The sequence below is a fragment of the Caenorhabditis remanei genome, chromosome V (genome assembly GCF_010183535.1).
Source record: "Caenorhabditis remanei strain PX506 chromosome V, whole genome shotgun sequence".
Lineage (NCBI taxonomy): Eukaryota > Metazoa > Nematoda > Chromadorea > Rhabditida > Rhabditidae > Caenorhabditis > Caenorhabditis remanei.
Window position 1 is genome coordinate 4,349,835 of NC_071332.1, and position 24,079 is coordinate 4,373,913.

General features: G+C 38.0%; 6 protein-coding genes across 6 annotated transcripts; 1 reads left to right on the forward strand and 5 right to left on the reverse strand.

Moving 5' to 3' along the window:
* Positions 1-162: 162 nt before the first annotated feature.
* GCK72_017228 (uncharacterized protein) lies at positions 163-2,780 on the reverse strand (the record flags this gene model as incomplete). The annotated part of the gene is made up of 9 exons (XM_003088855.2): positions 163-267; positions 332-505; positions 549-686; positions 911-1,012; positions 1,056-1,167; positions 1,250-1,411; positions 1,538-1,737; positions 2,225-2,412; positions 2,462-2,780. The coding sequence occupies 9 exons, from the start codon at positions 2,778-2,780 to the stop codon at positions 163-165; spliced, it is 1,500 nt and encodes a 499-aa protein (XP_003088903.2).
* Positions 2,781-3,035: 255 nt separating this feature from the next.
* On the reverse strand, positions 3,036-4,796 carry GCK72_017229 (uncharacterized protein; the record flags this gene model as incomplete). The annotated part of the gene is made up of 6 exons (XM_053731962.1): positions 3,036-3,150; positions 3,208-3,403; positions 4,077-4,213; positions 4,260-4,367; positions 4,411-4,638; positions 4,693-4,796. 6 exons carry the CDS (start codon positions 4,794-4,796, stop codon positions 3,036-3,038), a joined length of 888 nt encoding a protein of 295 aa, XP_053580875.1.
* Positions 4,797-6,071: 1,275 nt separating this feature from the next.
* GCK72_017230 (uncharacterized protein) lies at positions 6,072-8,369 on the reverse strand (the record flags this gene model as incomplete). The annotated part of the gene is made up of 8 exons (XM_003097593.2): positions 6,072-6,189; positions 6,237-6,584; positions 6,636-7,098; positions 7,143-7,256; positions 7,302-7,429; positions 7,956-8,071; positions 8,125-8,264; positions 8,315-8,369. The coding sequence occupies 8 exons, from the start codon at positions 8,367-8,369 to the stop codon at positions 6,072-6,074; spliced, it is 1,482 nt and encodes a 493-aa protein (XP_003097641.2).
* Positions 8,370-9,350: 981 nt separating this feature from the next.
* GCK72_017231 (uncharacterized protein) lies at positions 9,351-11,708 on the reverse strand (the record flags this gene model as incomplete). The annotated part of the gene is made up of 8 exons (XM_053731963.1): positions 9,351-9,465; positions 9,523-9,870; positions 9,916-10,056; positions 10,099-10,414; positions 10,465-10,578; positions 10,621-10,748; positions 11,474-11,606; positions 11,657-11,708. The coding sequence occupies 8 exons, from the start codon at positions 11,706-11,708 to the stop codon at positions 9,351-9,353; spliced, it is 1,347 nt and encodes a 448-aa protein (XP_053580876.1).
* Positions 11,709-13,182: 1,474 nt separating this feature from the next.
* GCK72_017232 (uncharacterized protein) lies at positions 13,183-15,454 on the reverse strand (the record flags this gene model as incomplete). The annotated part of the gene is made up of 8 exons (XM_003097596.2): positions 13,183-13,300; positions 13,347-13,694; positions 13,749-13,889; positions 13,934-14,372; positions 14,847-14,974; positions 15,019-15,134; positions 15,188-15,321; positions 15,424-15,454. The coding sequence occupies 8 exons, from the start codon at positions 15,452-15,454 to the stop codon at positions 13,183-13,185; spliced, it is 1,455 nt and encodes a 484-aa protein (XP_003097644.2).
* Positions 15,455-21,625: 6,171 nt separating this feature from the next.
* On the forward strand, positions 21,626-23,312 carry GCK72_017233 (uncharacterized protein; the record flags this gene model as incomplete). The annotated part of the gene is made up of 7 exons (XM_003097545.2): positions 21,626-21,740; positions 21,800-21,878; positions 21,923-22,051; positions 22,465-22,598; positions 22,642-22,746; positions 22,792-22,991; positions 23,040-23,312. The coding sequence occupies 7 exons, from the start codon at positions 21,626-21,628 to the stop codon at positions 23,310-23,312; spliced, it is 1,035 nt and encodes a 344-aa protein (XP_003097593.2).
* Positions 23,313-24,079: the final 767 nt, after the last annotated feature.

A 24,079-nucleotide genomic window follows, 5' to 3' on the forward strand; every position in this document is an offset into this window, starting at 1 on the left:
AATACTATAGGGAGGGAGAGGAGATCAAGAGACCAATCTTTTTCATTTGAAAATTATTTTGCACTCCGCGAGCAATACTAATACGAGACCAATGAACATTGCGGGTGTCAACTCCATGTATTTATACTAAATTTTAACATGACGACTCTATTAGTGAAATCTTTATTCATCTCTCGATCTGATTCGACATTTGAATGAAATGACGTGAGAAACCAGACTGAAATCCTTGAAGAGCGAAGGTAATCCCCCGTCGGAAGCAGGAAGAAACTGCAAATAAAGTTTTCCAAGCTATTTCTAAGTATCAGGCGAAAAGTGATCTGTCATGAATCACCTCGAAATAGTTGAAGAGATTAGCGGCCAGCAGAAATATCTCCATCCTGGCAAGCCCTTCGCCGAGACATTGTCGCTTGCCCATGGAGAAAGGGCAGAGCTCCTCGATCTTCTTGAGCTTCCCGAACTCGTCTATGAAGCGCGATGGGTTGAAACGGTAGCTGTCCTTGAAGATCTTAAAAGAGTCAAAGTCAGAGAATATTTAGTTGTTATCTTACAGTCTCATCGGTCATGACATTCGCAATCTGGTGGATCACACCGGTACCCTTTTTCAAATGGTAACCTTTTAACTCGACGTCTTTTGTTAGGGCATGTGGAAGGTTCATCGGGAGGATATTGGCGAGGCGTTGGGTTTCCTGGAACACTAATCTCTGACGATCTCCGAAGACATTTAAAGATTGCATTTGATTTTTTGATCTTTTGGAAAAATTATAATTTCTTTTACTTCTCTGTTCAGCGAGCCCCGTCAGAATCTTGTCAGAAGTTCCTATTCCAGACAGGTGGAACAAATTCCTTCCTTGTTTTGAATATATGTAGTTCAAACCTAATCTCCGCTAAAAAGTTGCAAAATCTCACGTACATTTGCAAACGCATTGAAATAAACCAGCGCGTTCTTGTCTGACATTGTCAGAAGCCGTCTGTGATGACCCAAGTACTCGTCAATCTCCTGATGAATCAGTTTCTAAAAATATGTCTTTACATTGTTATTTTTAGTCCACTCGGACCTGCATTTCCGGATAATTGATAGCGTAGGCAAATAGGAAGCCCAGTGTATTCGCGAGGGTGTCAAATCCAGCGGCCCAGATATCGAAACACACGTTTTCGAGTTGAGAGTCGCTGAAAAAAGAAAGAGAAACCATAAATTAAACATGAAATCACAAATGCTTCGACAGATCACTTTAGTCACAAATTCTCTCACCAGTAGCTTTCAAAGTCGTTGTTTTGTTCACGTTGATATTTTTTCCGAAGATAGGCTTCCACGAAATCGTCATTATGCTCCTCTTCATAATTGATTCTGACTTTGGCATCCTGGATCTGGGCACGTAGAAAACCGAAGAGCTCGCGTTTTTGTTCCTCGATTCTGAAGATTGAGGACGATGGTTTCGGGATGAAGTGCTCAAGCTACCGTACTAGTATGTGAGATTACATCTACTGACAAATACGGGTACAGTAACCCAAGACAATGTTACGATCCTGAAATACTAACCCGCTAACCATCATCTTCACAATAAACGGTGGTATCCCATGACATGTAAACGCCAGAACTCCTAGCGGCTTCCCGACTTCTTCCATAAAATTATTGACTAGAGTCTTGATTTTTACGAACTCGTGAAGTTTAGACTCATCGAATCGATAGCCGAACAGAAATTGGTTAATGACACTTCCAACTGCTACATCGATCTCGGTCTGGAAATGATAATTATGGTAGTTTAGCCCATGCTCCGGATCTTAGAGTTCTGAGTTCAGAGTTAAATTAATTCTTGCTCCGTAATTCGGGAGCAGAATCTTTTATAATGACTGAAAATTTGACAATTTTGAGCGAAATTTTTTCTGAAATTGGTCTGAAATCAATTTACCCGTTTTTTCAAGCAAAAAGTCAGCTTTTCTGTCAAAATGTTCTATTTTTTAGCAAAAACCGATATTCCACTGAAAAATAGCGACATTTTCAGCGATTTTTCAAGCCAAAACAGCGTTTTTAGTGCTCTTATGTGACTTTTTACCGGAAATTTCATATTATCAGGCTACAATGCCGGATTTCTGTCCAAAAAGTCAGTTTTTCAGCCAAAATTCTCTATTTTTGTCATTTTTACGTAAAAAACCGATTTGCACTGATCTTATGTAAGATTTTTTTCAGAATCTCCGGTTCGTAAAAAGTCACAAAAAAACTATTTACCTGAAGAAAGAATTCTTCCCCAATAACTTCTGCTGTTTTCAGTTTCCTTATCATCTCTTCCGCCTCAATTAGAATCTTTGACTCCATTAATGGCTTTCCGACACCCAGTTCTCTTAGTTGAAGTACAGCGAACTTTCTGTGCTCCCTCCAACGATCTCCACTGATATCCATTATTCCATATTCGCCACCTAAAAGACTTATTTTACTACTATCAACGTATTTTAAAGGGTTTGAGACCTCTAAAATAAATATTAAACTCCGGTGACAGGTACTTATCCGCATAGGTCTCCCCATCCTTAATTACAGTCTCCTTGATATCTTGGTAATCCGTCAAAACGATGAAGGGGACTGGTCCCATGTAAAAGGTAAACATCGGGCCATACTGATCCTTCCATTTTTGGAATATGGAGATTCCAGGCGCTTCTGAGCCAGAGAGCTGGAATAAATTGCCAAAGATAGGGATGGGTGTGGGTCCAGGTGGTAAGCCTCTGCGTCGCCAGAAGTATTGGTGAAAGAGGAAAACGAGGAAACAGAGGAGAATAATAATAAGAATCATTAGGTCACTAACTGTCTGTTATCAGTAAGACTGTGTTTTTATATTGTATATTTACAGTTCCCGATCTGAAAATAGTGTTTGCTCTTGGAGAGTCACTCGTATTTTGTGTTTGTCTAGTCTTGAAAAAACATGATTTTTTAATCTTTATTTTTAAGAAACACTCAAAATGCTTTCATGATGTATGTGACTGAGAGCATATTTCTGATTATTTGATTTCCCTAAAGGTTCACTAGCCACAAACTCTATATAGAAGATTTATGCGGGTAATGGCGCAGCCGTCGTCGAGTGTTTTGTTTCTGCGTATGAAGTGCCGGCCACTTTTGCACACTTGCAGCAACAAAGTTTTCTGATGCAACTGCGGTAGTCTAGACTGAAAATAGACAAAGGAATAACATGTCATTTTCGATAGAGGTATGTTGAATCATACTTGATTTTGTAAAAGACGAAAATATTTGAAGAGCAGGCGAGGTTTACGGGGATACCTGCATACATGTTCACGAGTTGTTTTGAGTATTCGGAGGGGATGAAGAGTACGACGAGTGTGTTGGTGATGCATGTGATTGTCCAGCCGGCGATGACTAGGGTGACTGTGATGAAGATGGATTTGAAGACGGTTTTGAAGCCTGGAATAGGGATTCACGTTATTCGGGTTCAAGCAGTTTTGTCAGTCTGAGCACGGTGTCGTTATAGAAAACGTTTTATGTCTATGAAGCTGGAGACGTGAGGATTCTGAATCTATTTACAAGTATTTATTTGTACAAGAGCAAGCGTTGCGAAAATACCTGGGTTGAGATGTTTTACAACACGACATTATTGTTTTTCAAACCTAAGACGTTTCCCAACTTGTACCAGTTGTAAAACGTCTCAGTTGCAAAACGACCTGATTTCATAGAGCGGGGCTTTCTTATTGTTATTACGTAGTTTCAGAACATGAGCTATTGTCTGGAAAATCTCTAGTTGTGCAAAAAAATAAATCCAGATTTATTTTTTGCAGAACGCATTATTCATTTCAGATTGCAAAATAACTTTTCTGCTTTCAAATTTTATTGGATTAAATCAACTGGATTATGGTATTTAGTTTACATAAACTGTGATTATGTTACATTCCCGAAAAACTGAATAAGCTCTGATCCCATTACTCATAATCAAGTAACACCTGCCTTTTCCAGTTGTTTTTTTGTGCCCACAATACTACTCTGACTATTTTCTGACATCGTTCGTTTTCAAGAAACTGATGTGTTACAAATATCTCGTCAAACTCGTCACTCTAATTTTGGAAAAAGAATAAATAATTACCATGCTCCTGCTTGTGCACAAAACAATTAACTATAGAATATAACATCATAGTGATTCCATTCAAAACTATGTTTGAGATAGACCAAATGACGAATGTATGGGATCCCATTGCTAAGGGGACAGCACATGTTACTGGGCTGAAAATTTATATATATAGAAATCTTGATGAACCAGGTTCCTCACGTGCTACCAACTTCCAAAAAAATCAGAAACATAAAAATTGAGGTGTAGATGACTGGAAGCGCACATTGGGAGGCGATGTAGAAGGTATTCCCGACAAATGTACGATAGCTGAAAAACCCACGAAAATTTTCAGATTGTTATCTAGTGTTACCTGATCGGCCATTTACAAGCGAAAAATCTGTCAAGACCTAATGCCAACATCCAACAGGACCCACTGATAACACCAATAAGCGTCGGGATATTCACAAGAGAACATATGAATTGTGGGGTCTGAAAATCCCCGAAAAGATGGACGGTGAAGATCAACTGGCCGTAATTATGAAAGCAATCGGCTAGACATGTCAGCATGATGAACAAGTGACAGTAAGACTTGAGTTTTCTGGAATTTTGTGTTCATCGAGATATATTTATTTATTGATTATGTAGATCTCACTTAAACTTAAAGAACGCCACCACCATTATAGTGTTGCCAACAATACCAATCGATGCGACAATCAATAAAATGATCCCAAGTGGTATGAGCTCCAGGGCAATCATTTTTGTAATATGAGGCTAAAAAACCAACAAAAAAAATTAGAAGTAAAGTGAGGCAAAAAAGTAGAGGAAAGCAAAATTATAAATCTCAGCAGTCACGCTTACTCAATTAACGTTGGGAGAGCTAAAAGTGTATTGCTATGTGGATAGATGAGAAATCACGCTATCTAGACTGAAAACGTGATACAAAGCACTCCAGGGACCACTGTTTTCGTATAGTTCGGATTGCTAACGAGGTGTATAGTCTGGGATTGAAAACAGAGATCTCGAAATTTGTCAGGAGATGTCAGATTATAGGTGCATAAAGGTCAACTCTGATTTTTTTCATAGAATAAAGTCATTTTCATAGAATACTGTCTGTGAGCTCATCGAACATTTCGAAGTGAAATTTCTAGAATGTTCTACGGCCACGTTTAGCAGCTCGTTCTCAGCGGAGTTTGGTCCGAACCAAAAAATTCTTTCGGTATGAAAATGAGCTCACGTAAACACTTTCATTATTCTATTAAAAAGTCAGAGTTGACCTTTATGCACCTTTATTTCATACTTGCAAACCGGGCCGAAACGGACAACACGGGCCGCCGTGTAACTCGCTTAAAGTGCAATATTATGATCTGAAAAATATACGAAAATAGATCTCAGCGAGTTCTATGCCCGTGGCCTACTACGGGCCGGATGGTTATTCGTTAGGATACCGCGGGTCGGGGCTAGAATGGTTTTTTGGCACTTTTTCCCGACCAGCGGGACATTTACAACTAGCCATTCGGCCCGTAGTAGGTCACGGACATAGAACTCGCCGAGATCGACATTTTGGCATATTTTTCAGCTTATAATATTGCGTTTTTAGCAAGTTTCGCGCCGGTCCGGGTCGGCCCGTTCCGTCCCGGTTTGCAACTATGCTTTAATTGATTTTGTTAAGTCTGACAGTGTTGCTTGTAACTTACCCTTAAGTTGTCCATAACTTACCCATAAGCTACCCATAGCGTGCCATAACTTGTCTGTAACGTGATAGACATATCTTGTTCATAGTTTCTTCAAAACTTTTCGATAGCTTGTTATATTTTACCAATAGGCTATACCCGTTGATTGCGGATCCCTTATCCGTTTGATCCCTTGACTATTTGACCTCACACCAACATTACATTCTGCCCTTATCATAAGACCATCACAAGTGTTTGATCCTAATTCACTCAGTGCAAACGACCCCTCGACCAAAAATAAATCAAACATTTCATTCATTATAAACCAATGTACAAGACACATATGCGGATCATCTATCAATTAATACAAGTGCTTCTCGATCTTCTTGAAATTGAACGCCCACGTCAGCGCTATCACAACGAATACCAGAGACTTGATGATCCATAGCGGACCGACACCGTAGAGGGTGAACATTGTTCTGAAATTTGGTTTTCAGAGTGATTTGACGATTACAGTAAAACTCACGTTGGAAATATCGGAGTTATCATGTATAGCACATCATCCACCACTGTCATTGCTCCATGCGCTATCGATTGGTCAATGTTACCAAGGATCCTTGAATAAACCGTGTCTAGAGAGGTACTCATAGTGGGGATAGCTGGTCCAGCGACTAGCAGAGAAACCGTAATATATAGGATGGGGTTGACTGCAAGAGCGGTGAAGCACCAATCGTATTCCCTTGGGTCACAACCCGCACGAGTTGTTTCATTGTACCGGGCTACCGGGGTACTGGTGAACTCATAGGGGTAGGTGATAACATACACGGAGCCAAAGGCAATTGTACAGAAGAGGAACATCTTGTGTTGGGGGACACTGAAATCTTAAAACTAGATGCGAAAATCAAAGATTCAGATTCCAACTTACATTTTGCCCAAGTGACAGAAAATATAAAGAAGCAACACTGTTGATGACATAACTCCAAACACGACCATCGTAAAACTTCCCACTTGAACAGTCGTTGTACCATCCCACCCAAACTGCACCATGTATAAAATTGACCCAATACTACTCATTGTTGCATGAGAGAAGGTTACAGCCATTTTGACAAAGAAACACACTCCGATCAGCTTCCAGTCCAGATTGCTCTTCTTGATTTTTTGGAAAGCGTATCGCATTTTTTCCATGGAGAAACTGGATTGAGAGTCACTTGGTCTTAACTTCTTAGATTTTTCTCTGATGATGTCCTTCATGAAAAAGTGAATAACGAAGACGGTGAGGATGGTCAAAATGAAAGAAATCCAGATTGGAGCAGAATATAAATGGAAACGAATCCCGGGGAAGATTGCATGGCCGGGATAGGGAAAAGCGGAGAAGAGCAGTTGAATGGCTGAAATTTATTTTTTCAAACAAGAATTTTATATGAAAACTCACTCGGTCCCACTATGATTGACACAATGAAGGAGAGTCCTAAAACTGCAAAGGCTCTCGGTCGATCTTCATTAGAAGAGCATAACGTGATGTATCCTCGAAGGACAGTGCCGCCACCTGAAATTTCTTTGAATACGGGAGAATATAAAGAGATTAACCCACTATTAGCTATCCCTAGTAGCACATAAACAGACATCAGCACATATCTCTTGTCATGTTGTACATATTCTATGCAAAGGTAGATGATACAAGCGATGATAGCAATGAATCGGCTGGCGAGAAGAGGGATTCTGAAATACGTTGAAAATGTTGAATTTTTTCAAATTTAAAAAATTCAGGTAGATCAAACTTTATTTTTCTCGTTAGCAACTTCTTGGTAGCAATTCTGAATCTTGAGATATACAGTTTCAAAGTGAGGTTACATGAAAATAAGTAGTCAACTTTGCATCTATGTTACGATGTCAGAAAACGTTTCCAATATTTTGAAAATATTGATTTCGATAGAAAATTAGGGCTTTGTTTTGCGGTTGCCAACTTTTTCAGAACTCTTCTAGATTTTGAGATACGCGTTCTTGAAGCCTACAACCCGCTGAACCCCAAAATAGAAAGAGAGGGAGAGACGCAGAGACGCTAGACACTCTAACTTCTTTGCGCTCTTCACCCTTTTTTGCTCTCTTTGAATCTGCATATCTCAAAAGCTGGCAGAGCTATCGAAAAATTGACAACTATTAAAATGAAGATTTGGATGAACCCCAAATCTACATCGACTATATAAAATTAATGTTTTTAAGTGTCATGGCATCGCTCCCAAGTTACCTGACAGAATGTGTCTTCCAACTCCAAATCGAAAAAATCAAGGCAAATACTGCATGACCACATTTTGAAGCCGACGTAGCCAGACCAAAAAATTGAGCCGTAGCGTTTTCATCGATCTGAAAATATTTAAAAATTTTAATTTTATCTATTTTCAGCCAAAATTGCTCACCTCTTTCATGTACGGCCACTCTCCAATACCCAATACCGAATTCTCCACCGCATTCAAACAAGACACAATTCCAGCTATTGTAACAAGACGCCAGTTGGTCATTCTATCATCTTCCTTTGTCTTTTTCATCAGTTCTTCTTCTGCAAATACATTTGAGAACTAAATTTATTTCAAGTAAAATAAAACTCACTTTCCAAAAGTACACCATCCTGCACAATAGGAGAATCATCCATCGGTACCTCCATTTTTTTTTCAAAATCAAAATCTGACAAAAAACAAAAATACTACCAAAAATAAGCGGCGTAATGATATCAATCGTACCCTATTATAGTCTCACTTCTCACAAATTAGCGAGATAATCGTGGTTTGTGTTGTGGGGGAAAATTGAGAAAGATCAGTTGGAAAAAATTAATGAGACGCTGTTTTTTGTATTCTCTTATGCCAAGAAACCACAATTGGTCAATCGACCAATTCGCAACAAACCACGGTTTCCCTTTTGTACTGTCGGGATATGATGATAATGATTTTTCGTCGAAGATTTATTAGTTTCTTGATTCATCATAACATGTTGTACTGTGTGATGGCAAACCGTTCTTTCATGCATGACTTTCACATGAGGCCACTTGAGAAGGTATTTGAACTTTCGACCTTCAGATTTTGTGGGAGATGTGACTTTAAAAGAGACTCCCGGGACACTTTGCAACAAACAAGATCTAAACTGTGATGATACTTCGAAACCTGATTTTTTTTTTTTTGAACCCTAAGTCTTGTCGATTTAATCAGTTTCAAACTGATCCTGTTTGAAAAAGTCTTGTAGCCTGGACAGGTCCCGAATTACGGCGTATTTGGGACAATCCTTGTTCGCTTGTTTTGTGTCGATTTAGGCTGGTTTTGTGTCGATTTACGCTGGTTTTGTGTCGATTTACGCTTGTCTCGTGTTGATTTACGCTTGTCTCGTGTGGATTTACGCCTGTTTTGTGTTGATTTACGCCTGTTTTGTGTCGATTTACGCTTGTTTTTGTCGATTTAAGCTTGTTTTGTGTCGATTTACGCTTGTTTGTGTCGATTTACGCTTGTTTTGTGTCGATTTACGCTTGTTTTTAGTCGATTTACGCTTGTCTCGTGTCGATGGTTGAAATACTGCGCGCAAATCGACTAACACTTCCTGCTTCATAATATTTAAACCCGGTTTATTCATTAACCCAAAACTTTCAAAAAATTATAAATTATTCGACTTCTCTCAACGCTTTCAAATTAAACGTCCACAATGCAGCCATCCCAAGGAACAGTGCCGCCTCCATAATCCACAAGGGGCCGACGCCGAAAATGGCGAAAATTGATCTGAAACTTTCAATTCGAGGTATTCGTTTCAACAAACAAAAAAAAAACTAAACTAACGTTGTCAAAACTGGAGTGATCATAAAAATCACGTCATCCATTATTGTCATACAACCTTGAGCAATATTCTGATCAATATCACCTAGCACCTTTGAGTATACTGTATCCAAAGCAGTACCCATCATTGGGAGAGATGGCGCGAATATTAGGACAGTGGCGGTCAGGAAGAATAACGGGTCGACAGCCAATGTAGTGTCACACCAGGAGTATTCCGATGGATTGCACCCGGCGTGTGTTGTCTCGTTGTAAGGGGCCAAGGGTTGACTGGTGAAGGCAAATGGGTAGGTGATAATGAAGTAGGACCCGACGCAGATGGTGCAGGCAAGGAAGACATAGGTTTGAGGAATGCTGGAATTTCTTTGTACTTAGTAGAGTTCCTTCAGGTATTCTTACATCTCTCCCAAACGACAAAAGATGTAAAGGATCAAAACTGAACAGGACAAAACACCGAATGCAATCATTAAAGTTGCTCCGTAGCGCACTGTCTCTGTACCGGTCCAGCCGTATTGAACCATGAAGATTATAGACATGATACTGAAATTTCGGATCCAATTCATAACAATTTTGACAACTTACGATCCCAATAATGCACTCAAAAACGTCACTGAAATCTTCACCGTGAGACAAACCGCAATCAGTTTCCATTTCAAATTACTATTCTTCAAACCCTCATAGTTTTCCCTCAACTTTTTCAACGATATAAATTTTGAACTTTCTTCGTCATCATTACTCGAGACGCGATGAACATCGGTCATGTAAACCCATATGATGACTGTGGTAATCGCAGAGAGAATTAGAGAAAACCAAATGGGGACCGAGTAGACGTGGAAACGAATGCCGGGGAAGACTTCGATACCAGGGTAGGCGATTCCAGAGAAGATTAGTTGGAGGGCTGGAATTCTTATTATATTTGAAAGAGGGTATATCAGGCTCATGGCTTACTAGGTCCCACTACAATTGCAGTAATCACTGATAACCCAATAATTGCAAACGCTCGAGGTCGGTCTTGAGAGGAGGAAATCATTACGATGTAGCCACGGAGGATCGTGCAGGCACCTAATATAAGGGATTCGAACTTTTTTTCAGTTGAAGACTTACTATTAGAGATTCCTATCAACACATAAACAGACATTAACACATATCTTTTGTCAGATGTGAAATATTCCACACTGAGGTATATGGCGCAGGCGAGGAGAGCGATGAGACGGCTTACTATCATGGGGTATCTGGAAATATATTATGAATTATGCTCCTCTTTCCCACTGTACCTTCAACTTTACGGTGCATACAGTACTGTGCAAAACAATACAAACTTTGGTCGTTTTCAGTTGAAATTGTCCAACTTTGAGAGTGTGTCATGGTAATTCTGATTCTCCCACAAACTAAATTATGTAAATACCATCCAGAAGGTAGGTGGAGCTTCATTCTTGAAGTTGACAAATTTTTTGTACGCACACCACCTAGCAAGTTACGTATCGACAAAGAAATTTCTACCTCAAATCGACCAATTTCAGTGCAAAATAGTGCGATTTTTGAGCTGTCGTCTCAAAAAGACCATAACTCTTTAGGGAGTGTCCGTACAAAAAAGTGGTCAACTACAAAAATAGAGCTCTACTTTTAATTAGTACGATCCATTAGAAATCTACTTGATGGAACAATCAGTATTACCATGACACACTCTCAAAGTTGGACAATTTCAACTAAGAACAGCCAAAGTTCGTATATTTCTGCACAGTACTGTAGGACACCGGACACTTAAAAACCGTAACTTGCCGAACTCACTTCACAGACTTCGCCTTAAAACTCCAAATCGAAAAAACTAATGCAAAAATTGCGTGAAAACATTTTGACGCGGATTGTGTGAAACCGAAAAACTGGGCACTGGCACTGCTATCTATCTGACAAAAAAACAATTTCCTGTTTCCAGAATCCTCTTTTCAATTCTTACAACCTTACTTCTTTCATATACGGCCACTCGCCCATTCCAAGTACCGAATTCTCGACGGCAATCAAACATGATACGACACCCGTGACAATGATCAGTCGCCAGTTGCTTTTCTCTTGTGTGGACATTGAGGTAGATTCTAGAAATTTTAATTGTGAGAATTTAAATTTAATAGGGGAACAAAGTTACCTTCCTGACTAACATCTTGCTCGAATAACTCAAATCCTTCCGGATTGATCATTGATTTTTTTTTAGTGTAGAGAGTAAAAGAAAAAAACACTATTTGTTGAAGGTCGTCTGTATTTGCCCAACACTTTTATCGCAGTGGAGAGTAGAGACGGTGAACGTGTTGTTATCGTGATTTGTGCCCGGGAATCGTCCAAACAAGGGAAAGAATTGTTTGGATCAATTGTTCAGGTGTTGTACTTTTAAATGGATGGATTATGAGAATCACTACAACAGGAGGATAATTGCTGGAATAAATCATGACGGGGTTTGTGTGAACGTAGGGGAACTTGTCATTAAAGCGTATTTCCTAGTTTTTTATATTTTAGAGTTCATTATCACATCCTGCCAGAATAAATGTTGATAAGAATTGTACTTTGTTGTTTTTTGAGGTTCAGTAACATGTTGTTTCATAGTTTCGGCTGTTTGAATTTTTTAAGATTGCAAGTTAACTTCGTAAAATGAAATTTTAATTCAGAAATTCGAGGTTGGAAAAAATCAATCCTTCAGATGTTCGAGCAATTACAGTACCGGTGGCACGTTGTCATTTCTATGTCAATTTTTATGGGAATTGAGAATTTGTCAAAGTCCGACCAGGCTACGAAAAATGAACCTATTTTTTTAAACATTTTTTCAATTTTTCATCAAAAATGTGATCATTTTTGATGATTTTTCAGAATTTCTTCTAATTCTGAATGATAGTCAAAATTTTGAGTCTTTCGCAAGAAAAATTCAAAAAATTTCGAAAAATTCGAAAAAATTTGAATTTTGAATTTTGGCGCCAATTAGCCGAGCGTTTAAAGTATGGGAATTGTAGATACATTTTAGAGCTTCACTTCGATAATTGATAACTATTCATTCAAACCCTCCCTGAAAAGTTATAGAACATCTATCTATGTATGTAACTCTGAAATCTCCGAGAAGGTCAGAGAAGGAAATTATTTTGCTAATTTGTAACTTCTTAGGAAAAAATGGAGTTGCCAACTGTAAAAGTGAAGTTAAGTCTACAATTTCCACAAAAATTGGAATAATGGGACCAGAAATGACACTGACGCAGATATTAGAACTATTCACGGTATTTCTATTTTCGTATTTTAGTTTTTGACCGGTGTCTAAATTGAACTACAAACGTCTCTCTCTCTCCGCATTTAGTTTTTCCATCATCAATCAATCTTCTTTCCCTAATTGTAGCGATTACGTCAAAAATATATCTTCTTTGAAAATCGGCAATGATATCATTTCCCTTCGCCGAAACAGTGATTTGTGATTTGCTTTGACCTTGTCTTTTGTAAGAAGGGGGATCTCTTTTTGACCTCTGTCTTATATTTGCATTGAGTGTGTTCTGTTTGTCAAGCTGTTTTTGTTCACAAAAACATAAAACAACACCATTTTATTTAGAAACCGGTTCTCTCTTTTTTTCTTTAAATACGCAGCTATACCCGTTTTCATAAAGCTGCACAAATCAAAACAAACAAAATAAACATTATAAATTAATACATGTGAGCGCTAATCTTCTTGAGATTAACAAACCAAACAGCTGCAATTGCGAAGAACACGGAAGACTTGATAAGCCAGAGAGGCCCGACACCGACTAGTGTGAACATTGTTCTGAAATTTCATTAGGATATATACGTAGTCTATAATTTCAGCTTACGTCGTAAAGATAGGAGTCACCATGAATACAATATCATCTACAATAGTCATTGCTCCTTGAGCAACACTTTGATCCACGTTTCCTAGAATTCTTGAGTATACGGTATCCAACGCGGTATGCATCATGGGGATCGACGGGGCGGAGATAAGCATTGTGACTATCATGAAGAAGTAGGGGTTGACTGCCATGGCACTTTCACACCACGAATATTCTACAGGATTGCAGCCGGCGTGAGTTGTCTCGTTGTAAACTGCTATCGGCTGGCTATTAAAGTCAAATGGATAGGTGACAAGGAACACACATCCGGAGGCAATGGTGCAGAAGAGGTACACCTTTTCTTGAGGGAGACTGAAACCAAAATTTTGAAATCTGAGAAGCTATGGAGTCTTGGAAAAAACTTACATTTGACCTAATTTACAGAAAATATAGAGGAGGAGAATGACGCATGAGAAAACGCCAAACCCAACCATCAACGTGGAACCCATACGAACGGTTTCGGTACCATTCCATCCATATTGCACCATGAAGAGGATTGACATAATTCTAAATTTAAGGAATTGTTGACTCCCTGAAGTGCGGATACTTACGATTGCATAGTAGCATGTGAGAAGGTTACAGCGATTTTCACAAATAGACAAACTCCAATTAAAGTCCAATCCAAATTACTATTCTTTAACTTGCTCAGCGTTTCCTTCAACTGCTCAATCGAGAACATTGGCTTAGCACTCTCCTCTTCCAATTTGCTTTCAGTGGACGCTCTGTGCACATCTTGCATGAAAAACCCGATGAAGAACACGGTAAGAATGGTGAGAGTGAAAGAGAACCAAATCGGTGCGGAATAAATGTGGAATCGGACTCCATGAAAAATCTCGTAGCCGGGGTAGGGGATGCTACTGAAGATGAGTTGGAGCGTCGGGCCGACAACGATAGAAACGATGATGGAGAGGCCAATGACGGCGAAGGCTCTCGGGCGGTCTTGGATCGAAGAGCACATTGCGATGTAGCCACGGAGTACGGTGGAGGCGCCTGGAATTCGCTATGTTGGGGATAGGAGCTGGGAATATTTTTCAAATGTTATCAAGTTAAAAGATAGAGCGCGGTTCTATTCCTAACATTCTTGGTATCTCAATTTTGCTAGTGGCTTAGAGGAAGCGGGGAAGATAGTTGGGAAATGGAAGTTATATGATTGGAAACCTCAAGGCGTGAGGATTTTAAAACTAAGCTGAAGCTTCAGTTGACACTAAGCTGAGCGTAGAAATGACAGGAAAACATTAATTACATTGTAAGAATCTTGACAATGTTTATTATACTAAATAAAGTTAGTACCGCTCGATAGCTGAACACGTGAGGATTCTGAATCTGTACTCAAAATTTGGCTACCATCTAAATAGGCGAAGTTACGAGAAAAAACGCAAATGTGTGTTTAGAACCTTTATGACTTTGGCTTCAACTATGGCCTTTTTTTCAAGTTTTTCTCGTTTTAATTTTGTTACCACTCACTATTTGCAATTCCCAGCAGAACATAGACTGCTCCCAACACGTATCGTTTTCCAGATGGCACATACTCAATGTTTAAGTAGATCACACATGCGACGATTGCCACCAGACGACTCACGAGGAGAGGGATTCTGAATTCAACTTTTTTAATTGATGGTTTTTGACAATTTCATACTTGACTGAATGCGATTTATAACTCCAAATCGAGAAAACAAGGGCGAACAAAGCGTGTCCACACTTGGATGCAGATGTAGCGAACCCGAAAAACTGGGCGGTTGCATCCTTGTCTATCTGGACAAAACATGAATTGCAATTATATTTTTCCAGATTTTTTTATGACTCACCTCTTTCATATACGGCCACTCTCCGATTCCCAACACAGAATTCTCTACTGCATTCAATGCAGACACTATTCCAGCAACAATTATCAGCCGCCAATTCGTTGTGTCCTCACTGTCAGGGACCACCAAACTGTCTCCTTAAAGAGGAAGTATAAAAATGAGACGGCTCATTTTTAGACTTTCCCTTTAGCACCATGTCAATGGGGATTAGTTTTCAAAAACTTAGAATAATGACTCACTTTTCACAGAGGGTCTTCGTTTTTCCAGCATTTCAAAGTTGTTTGAAACTCCCATGATCTTTCTAAAACATCAAAAGTATCAGTTTGAGAAATAACGAGTCAGGGAGAAAGAATATAAATATTATAGTTACTCACATAATGTTCATGAGAAAAAGAAACAAAAATTGTTGTCTAGACCTTTTAGAATAAAAAATAACAAAACGGAGAAGACCGACGAAACAGAAACTAGGGGCAACGCGAACAGAATATTTGAAAAAAAAAAGAGAAAAGCCAGCGGGAAAAGTTTGAAAAGAAACCTCATAACTTGATCAAAAATCATAGAAAGGTCGATATTAAAAATGTGATTAAGCTCTCGGGTAAATCAAACTACGTTCCTCAAAACGGCACCCTTAAAGGAATTATATGGAAAAAGTTTTCAAAAACAAAAAATTATATGAGCAAGCAGGTGAAGGAAGAAAGAAGAAAAAAGATCAAAGCAGAAAAAAAGTTTGTGGGAAAACTTTTGAGTCACACACTAGAATATCCTTATAATATAAATTCATATTTCAGCATGTCTAGCTTGTCATGATGTTCTTATTCACAGCTGAACGCATTATAGTTAAATATAGTGACGGAATGGCATAACTTTGTGAAAAAATATTGATCTCATCTGAACTTTTTTCAAAAGAGGATTGCACATATGAATCTCTCATCGTTGTTTCCTACCCAATAAATTTGCCCATTTTAAACAGTTCCGCCGCGTTGCGCACCTCCCCCTCAATCAAGTTCGCTGACTACTACACAATTGTGATTTGTGACTGAATGTTTTTGCTTTGGGGATTTTTGAAATAAACGTGAATCATGATAACTTGATGACTTCTTTGACCTACTAACTATTACTCATAGATAGATTCTGGAAAAAAGGTTTCTGCAGATTTGCATGCATAATTTATAGGTATTGTTACAGATGGGAGAGAAAAATGATATATGATATGAAAGACAGCAATGAACTGGTTAATAGTATGTTTTGTTGGCCGCTATCTTAATAAAAAGTTTACCTTTTAAAATATTTTTTCTTTTAACACCATTTAACAAAAAAATTCCCATTGAAAAACCTGTCAGAACTATAGAATCGTAGCGGGAAGTATCCCGATGTTCATTGTGACAGAGATTAACTTGGATTACTGTTATTGATGGGGTGAAGTTTAGAGAAAGGCTAACGATCAATCACGTATTGAATTTTCCTTTCTTGTTAAGAGTTTTTTTTCAGTGGGACTGAATTTTTTTTCAGAAGTTTATAAAAGAAGAAAAAATGGCAGACGGCGAAGATCTGAATGGAACACTGCAAATAAAGTTGACGCCATTGTCACATTTTCACGGTTTACATATTTTCTTATAATACATACATCATATTTAAAAAAGTTGAACTTTTTGACTTGTTGGATTTGGTTTGGGATAAAATTTTTTTTAGCAAAACATTTCAAATTTTCAGAGTGTGTCACACTTTTTCCGTTTATGTGGAATGTGTAGATTAAACGTAAAGCTTCATTTTTGCAGTTGATAGGTTTTTATACAAGTGATCTCTGGAGAGTTATAGCTTGGCCAAGTAATTCTTCTATTGAATTCATGTATTCCTGTGTAAAACTGTGATAATTGAGAAAACTTTTCCAGGTGTAAATTCCAGTAGTCTCGAGTCTATATTGTGGCCGAGATTCATAATTTCTTGAAAAAGTTAGGCCACCATAACAAAACTATAACATGAGTAGTGTTAATGATGGGGACCTTGATAAAGAGGTTTTTCATAGATGGCAGAAATTTTATCGAAAAAAGTTCGGTGCCATAAGTTACTTAAAGTCAATTCTCCTGTTCAACTGTTCCCAGTGCTCGCCGTTTCAGTTTAGCCGGCCGAATTTCCCCATTCTTGTTTTCTAGGCCACCGACTACCGGCTACAAGGTTACTATACTCATACCAAGATATCATCTTATCAACACAGGCCATCTCTCTCCCTCTTCCTTTCTGCGGCCAGACCAATACAACAAGTGTTCGTCATGATTTCTGTTATATTGTTTTCTTCTTTCTCTTTTTTTCCTTTTTTTTTCCACCATCCCTTTTCACATACTACAAAGCACAATAAAGATCATCACCACCCCCACACGAACGATTTATTCTATTTTTCTCCTTGACGAAGTGTCAAGAGATAATCGCTAGTTTATTTCACTTTTCACAGAGAAAAAAATAGTTGGGGACGAGGAATTAGTCAAAGATCAACTAGTTCCCCTTTTGACAGTTATGATTATTCAAATCCGCTCCGGGGACACAATGAATCATGACATCTCCACCATAGGTTGGAGTTGAGGGGAGAATGAACGAAAAGGATGGGAGGTGGCGAGCTTGATTGAAATGAGACAACTTCTGGAGGACGTCTTCTTTTGCTCATTTCCCTCAATTTCCTCTCCAGACGCTCAAGTGAAATGAAATTCTTAGGAGAACTTTGGATCATTAATCGTCATTTGATTCAAGGCAGATTTTTTGTGTGGCGCGCAGGTGTGGTGTATTTTGAACAACTTGATAAGTAAATTAGAACGTAATTGTGTTGGTTTTTGTATAGGTGTGAAAAGAAATTTGATTGTTTTCACCATCAGTCATGTCTGTTTTTTGTTAGTGTTCCGGGTAGTGGAGGTCCACTGGATGTTATAACTATTATCAGGCGTCGTTTCCCCATTTTTTTTCTGTTTTTCCCGATTAATCACTGTTTAGTGACTCAATACATAGTCTGGAGGTATGAAGCCTTTTTTTACAATAATATTATTTATTCTGGTATTTTGCCATAAACATGCCTACTGATAGATATCTCAAGGTTGGTTATGGGACGTTTCATAACCACAATTTTTTTACTCGTAGTCGGACGTTGTGGAACTTGTGGTTTTGAAATGCGCGCGTTTTGAAAGGTGTCTCGATTTGTCCGTTTTCTGAGTTTTTACAGTTTTGAGTTGTCTTGGTTTCAAAGTGTCTCAGTTCTAAAACGCCCTAGTTTTCTACATAATATCATACTCGAGAAACCGAACGTTTCGAAATCAAAAATTTTGAAATCAAGACGTTTCAAAACTAGACATTTGAAAACCTGAAAATCCAAAACCCAATAAAAATTCAAAAACGCCGCGGCTTATCCAAATTTAGGGACTTCTGAGTTTTAAAAAAAGCCGTTTTAGTTTTCATATTTTCAAGTTGCCCTAGTTTTCTAAGGTCCTGTGGATTTATACTATTTAAGCTCAGGGACGTTTTGAAATCAGACATTTTGAAACTGGGCCGTTTAAAAACTCGGAAACCGACACACTTCTGAACCATAGACCAAATAAAAATATCCAAAAACCACGTCCTGACGTCAAAGCCCTCCAAATATTTGTACTTCATCTGAAGCTATCCGATTATCTTTCAGATGTTCGATTCATCTTTTTCAGAACAGATTTTCCTTAAATTATTCTATTCTCTCTAAATATATTTTCCCCACTAACCAAATCTGTGCTGAAATATTCATCGTTTAGAAAAAAAAACGAGACTCATCTCAAAAACAAAGACTTTTCAAAAAGATTTTCTAATTTTTTCTTTACATATGTCTTCATTTGAGTATGCCGACGACATCAAAAACACAAGTGCAGGGAAACTTGATTAGGAAGAAAAGGCGGGGAAGGGAGTAATGAGATTGTATTTCCTTCCTTCTCCTCTCATATTTTTTCCCTGCAAGAGATCAAAAAGGGGTAGGGACCCTTGTAGCCGGCTACAAACTTGGTACACATGGTGGGTGTCTATGTTTATTTATTCTAGAATTCTTAAGAATTCAGGATTCTTGAGACCTACCTACTTTTCCGGTCCGTGAAAACTTTTGGGGTCCAAAGAATTGAGAGAAACTTGAATCTTTGCATGTTGAAATGAACACCTATTACATTTTTGGAATTTGATACTCTTTGTTCTTACGTTTCAAGCAAAAATCACTCCAATTTATATAACATCTAGCCTACAAACATCCTTTGTGATTTGATAAGAATCTACAAGGCTATTCGCCTTCCTGTTGCGATAAAAAGTTTATTTTAAGCTTCTGAGATTTGGTCATCCTTTGCTTGACCGGATGCTTTATTTCCTTACGCTCAGATGATTTTAATTTGAGAGCCATCTCATCTGAATAATTTCTCGCTTTGCATGTCTTCAATCGCATTGTTTCAGAAGAATATGTGGGATTTGATTAATGAAACAACATTTGCATTATTAGAATTGATGAAACGGTACGTGCAGCATGAAACTTTTTGGTTATTTTAAAACTTATTTTCTAGAAGAAAATTTGAAAACTTTGTGCTCTGTGCTTGTCGCATGGTCATCCTTACGATAATTAGCTTCATCAAAAGATTGCCGGCGTATAAATTGAAGTTTTAAGCAGCAATTTAGATTGATGGAAAACTCTAGCTATAGACTATCAGTGTGACGTATTCGGTGAACAACTACCGGTAAATGCAGTTTTTTATTACCGGTAAATTCCGATAATTTTTAACCGAAAATTTACCGGTAAATGAGTATTCGGTAAATTACCGGTAAATTATTATTATTATCATTATTATTATTATTATTTATTTACGCATGCTCGATACGTTAAGGTTAATCAAACAAAAGATAAAATGCAATAAAAAGAAATACAATACACATGGTTAGGTCCATTAAGGAACCACAACATCTTTTTTGTACCAATTTGAGTACCAGGGTTCGACCCCCAGTGGTGGCAATTTTTTTTTTTCGCTTTTTTGTATAATTTTTGAGCGAATCGAATTAAAGGAGGACTGAAGTTATATTTTTTATTTTGGATTATGATACTTCAGAAAATTCTAAGAAATTTTCATCATTGGAGCATATGCTAAAAATCGCTCTAAACGCCACAATTCCTGTTCTCCCGACTCAAAAGAAGCCTTCGTGGAAGATTTTTCCCACGCGAGTTTTTTTTCCGTGTAGTCCTCTCGGACAAAATTATTCCTCGTTTCCTCGTTTTTTTCAACAAATTTTCGTGTTTTTTCAGTTTATATCGCAAAAAAGCGAGGAAACGAGGAATTGAGAAATATGTTTGTCCGAGAGGACTACACGGCGGACAAATCTCGCGTGGGAAAACTCTTCCACGAAGGCTCCTTTTGAGTCAGGAGAACGGGAATTTGTGGCGTTTAGAGCGATTTTTAGCACGTGCTCCAATGATGAAAGTTTCTTAGAATTTTCTGAAGTATCATAATCCGAAATAAATAAATAAATGACTTCAGTCCTCCTTTAATTTTCAATTTTCCGACAGAGAACTTTTTTTCGCTTGTCATCTTTAAAATTATGAAATAACATTTGATTATTTTTAACCGATTTACAGATCTTTATCAGAAAAAAAATTTTCGTTAAAAAATCGTCTAACCTGAGAGTCCCAGACCAGGCGGATATCAAACAATATCTGGAATATACCCTGACTTCCGTGACCAAAAATCTCACCTTGCTTATCATCACAAAATTCTATTTTCCCTCCTAAAACCTCAAAAACCTATCACGAACTTTCTTTTCTTTGTTTCAAAACCATGAACTTCTCGTAGGTGTCATAAACAAGTAATCCCCCTTAGTTCCAAACATCAAGGGGGGCATGGCTTTCACACTTGTTAAAAGATGAACTTGAAATTTGATCTCCGTCTCTTCTCTAGCTTTTGTTGTTTTATTTGTTTCATGTGTTTTATTCCTTGTTTTCCCCCCTCATTTCTCACTCAGAATCCTAATTTTTCATTCTAATTTTTTAAAACCTTGTTTTTTCCTTGATGCACTTTTCCCCAATGAAAATAGAATCCCCCCTTTTTTTCTGGCTAACGTCAAAAATGTGTGTGTGTGTGTGTACGTTCAATTATCCTGCCTATTCATCCCAACCTATTTCTATTCAAATGAGGTATTCTGGTTCTTCGCCACTCCCCCTTTTTCGGTTCCATGAAAACATAATTTGGATACACATACACAACCCCCTCCCGAAATAGTAAGTAATGCAGCTCTCATATCTTCCCTTATTTTTTTTCTTTTCAGTTTTCTTCACTTTTTTTTTGCATATTAATTGTCTATGAGACATCTCTCCTCATAGTAAATAGAGGAAAAACAAAATCTTTTGTCACCTTTGTTTTTGCATGTCTGACCTGACCTACTTTTAAAAAAAATTTCCCTAATTCCAGAGTGTCCATGCAGCAACATGTGCTTGAAGCCATCACGGCTGTCGGCATGGCGTTCGGGATATTCGGGAATGTGAATGTTATTGTGGCGATTTGCAGGAAGAAGGTTTTGAGGACTAAAGGAGGTAATAGTTTTCTGATATTTTGATACCTCACATCAAAATTCTAATAAAATAATTTACAGCCATGTTTGTAATGATCCTGGCGATTGCTCACTTGGTGTGTAACATTTCAGAAGTGATCGGACTCATTTTACAGTTTCGGTAAGCAACTTGAGTCATTTTTTCCCAAAATCAAATTATTTCAGATTCCGAGCAATGTCCAAAAAAACATGCTTCGAGTATAACATTCTATACAAATTTGCGGTCATGTTCCAGTCGGCACTCTATTTGTCAATGGCTATGGATATTTGTTTTAGTATAGTTCTTCCGATAAAGTGAGTTAATGGGCGGGGGTGGATCAAGTGTAATCCAAGGGAATTTGAATAAAGAGCAAAACATATAGCTTCACGAATGTGGCTTTAAGATGAAGTCTAAAAATGAAATGTAAAAAATTTCAAAAATTCAATCTAAAGCTAGTCATGCATCAAGAAATTGGATTTTTTAAACGTAAAATTTCAAAAAAACTTTAAAAAATGTGGTTAAAATAGGTAGCTTTTCTTGAAGCCAGGCCGATCGGACCGGGCTGTGCTGAAATTTGACAAGTTTGCTCTTTTTCAAATTGTCACATCTTCAGGAGCTCTAAAACTGAGGGAAGAGATTTTGGAGCCAAAATATATGAAGCCTGAAAGGCAGTACCTCAAAAAGTTCATGTCAAAAATATCAAGAAAATTTTAACACCTTCTTATAGACACATGATATGGAAAAAGCGAAACTATGTCACCGCCATGTGCATCTTCCCGGCTGTTTTCGCCACCTCCACCACTGTCGTCAGTTTTCTCTTCATACCCGACGAGGAGATCCCTTACTGCATTTTTATGTTAAGTAAGAAATTTCGCTACACACATGTTTCAAATTATTGTTGCAGCAACAGACATGCGGATATATCAAATGGTGTCCAGCGCGTTAATTGCATTGAACACACTCACAGTGATCATAATTGTGCTTTCAGTGGTTTGTGCAGTTCGGAAATGTAAGCCAGGGGCACGCTAAGAGCAACATTTATATAAAATTTCAGCTGAAAACATGCGTGGTAGCCGACATTCTAGCAGTTCGCGTACAAACAGTCTTCGTGAAGATAAGAGTAAAGTATTTCGATCTACATTCTTTTTGGTTTTGATCTACATTGTCTCCTGGTGGTCAGTTGTTGTAATCTTCCGAATTATGACTGAAGTGGTCTCCGATCTTAGCGAAGCAGCTCAATATATGCCTTATCTGGTAGGTTTTATTTGATTAAGGATATAAATCAAATTTAAAAAGTTTCAGATCATTATCGTGATGCCCAACTTTTGCCAAGCCTACTATGTTACCTATTTCCGATCGCCTCGATTCAGAAAAGCGTTCCGTGAACAGTTCCATTGGATTACTTGTGGGCACGCGTTTCCGAAGATATTTGATAAGGAGAGAAGCAGGGGAAGCAAGCATGGAAGTGCCACTAACTCTGCAAATTGCCCACAGGCACATACGGATTCTGATGGGAAGAAGATTCGGAATGGGAGCCAGAAGTCTATACGGTTTTCCGTTCAAGCTGATGTTTAATTTTGTCAATTTTTAAATTTTGATCTCTGTACCTTAACGTGTTTTTCTTCCGGAGATCTCATATCGTCACGATATTTGATACGGTTTTCAAAAGAGTCTCCGTAATCCTGAACAAATAAATATTTTGTTGATAAATTTCCAGCTCTACAACTTTGACTCAATTTGCAGAGACCTGCAGGAACATCAAACTTAATTGGGCAATTAACAACTACTATTAAAATTAATAAATTTTCTTGCACTTCCTTTGTTTGTTTGCTCAACCTCTGAAAATTGTGAGCACGCACGGGCAACAAGATAATTCTAATAACAAAGAGAGTTATGACTATCAAATGGTAAAATCATTTGCCCTAGCTTTCTCAAACACCAGTTCTCCAAGGCAGAAATAACATATATTTTTTGAAATCAGCGTGTGCTCAGCTCTCCAAGGATATCTAACGTGTACCGTGTCTTCACGACTACAGTGAACTGCCCCCTTGCGTTGATATCAGCACACCGCTGAAATTTTTTACATATATATTTCTTAAACATATATAATACAAAAACATCCTTTCTATACTTTTCCTCTTCCCGGATATTTTGATTTCTATGAGTCACAGAAATACAATTTCAGGAGTGTTCATGTTTACTTTTGACATTTCAAAGCAGACAACTCAGCGAGTGCACAAAATCAATGACTCCTTATCATATCATATGTTGGGTGTAGTCAATGACACGTCACATTGATTTCTTTGTTTTCTTCCTGTTATGTGAAAAAGTGATGACAAGAT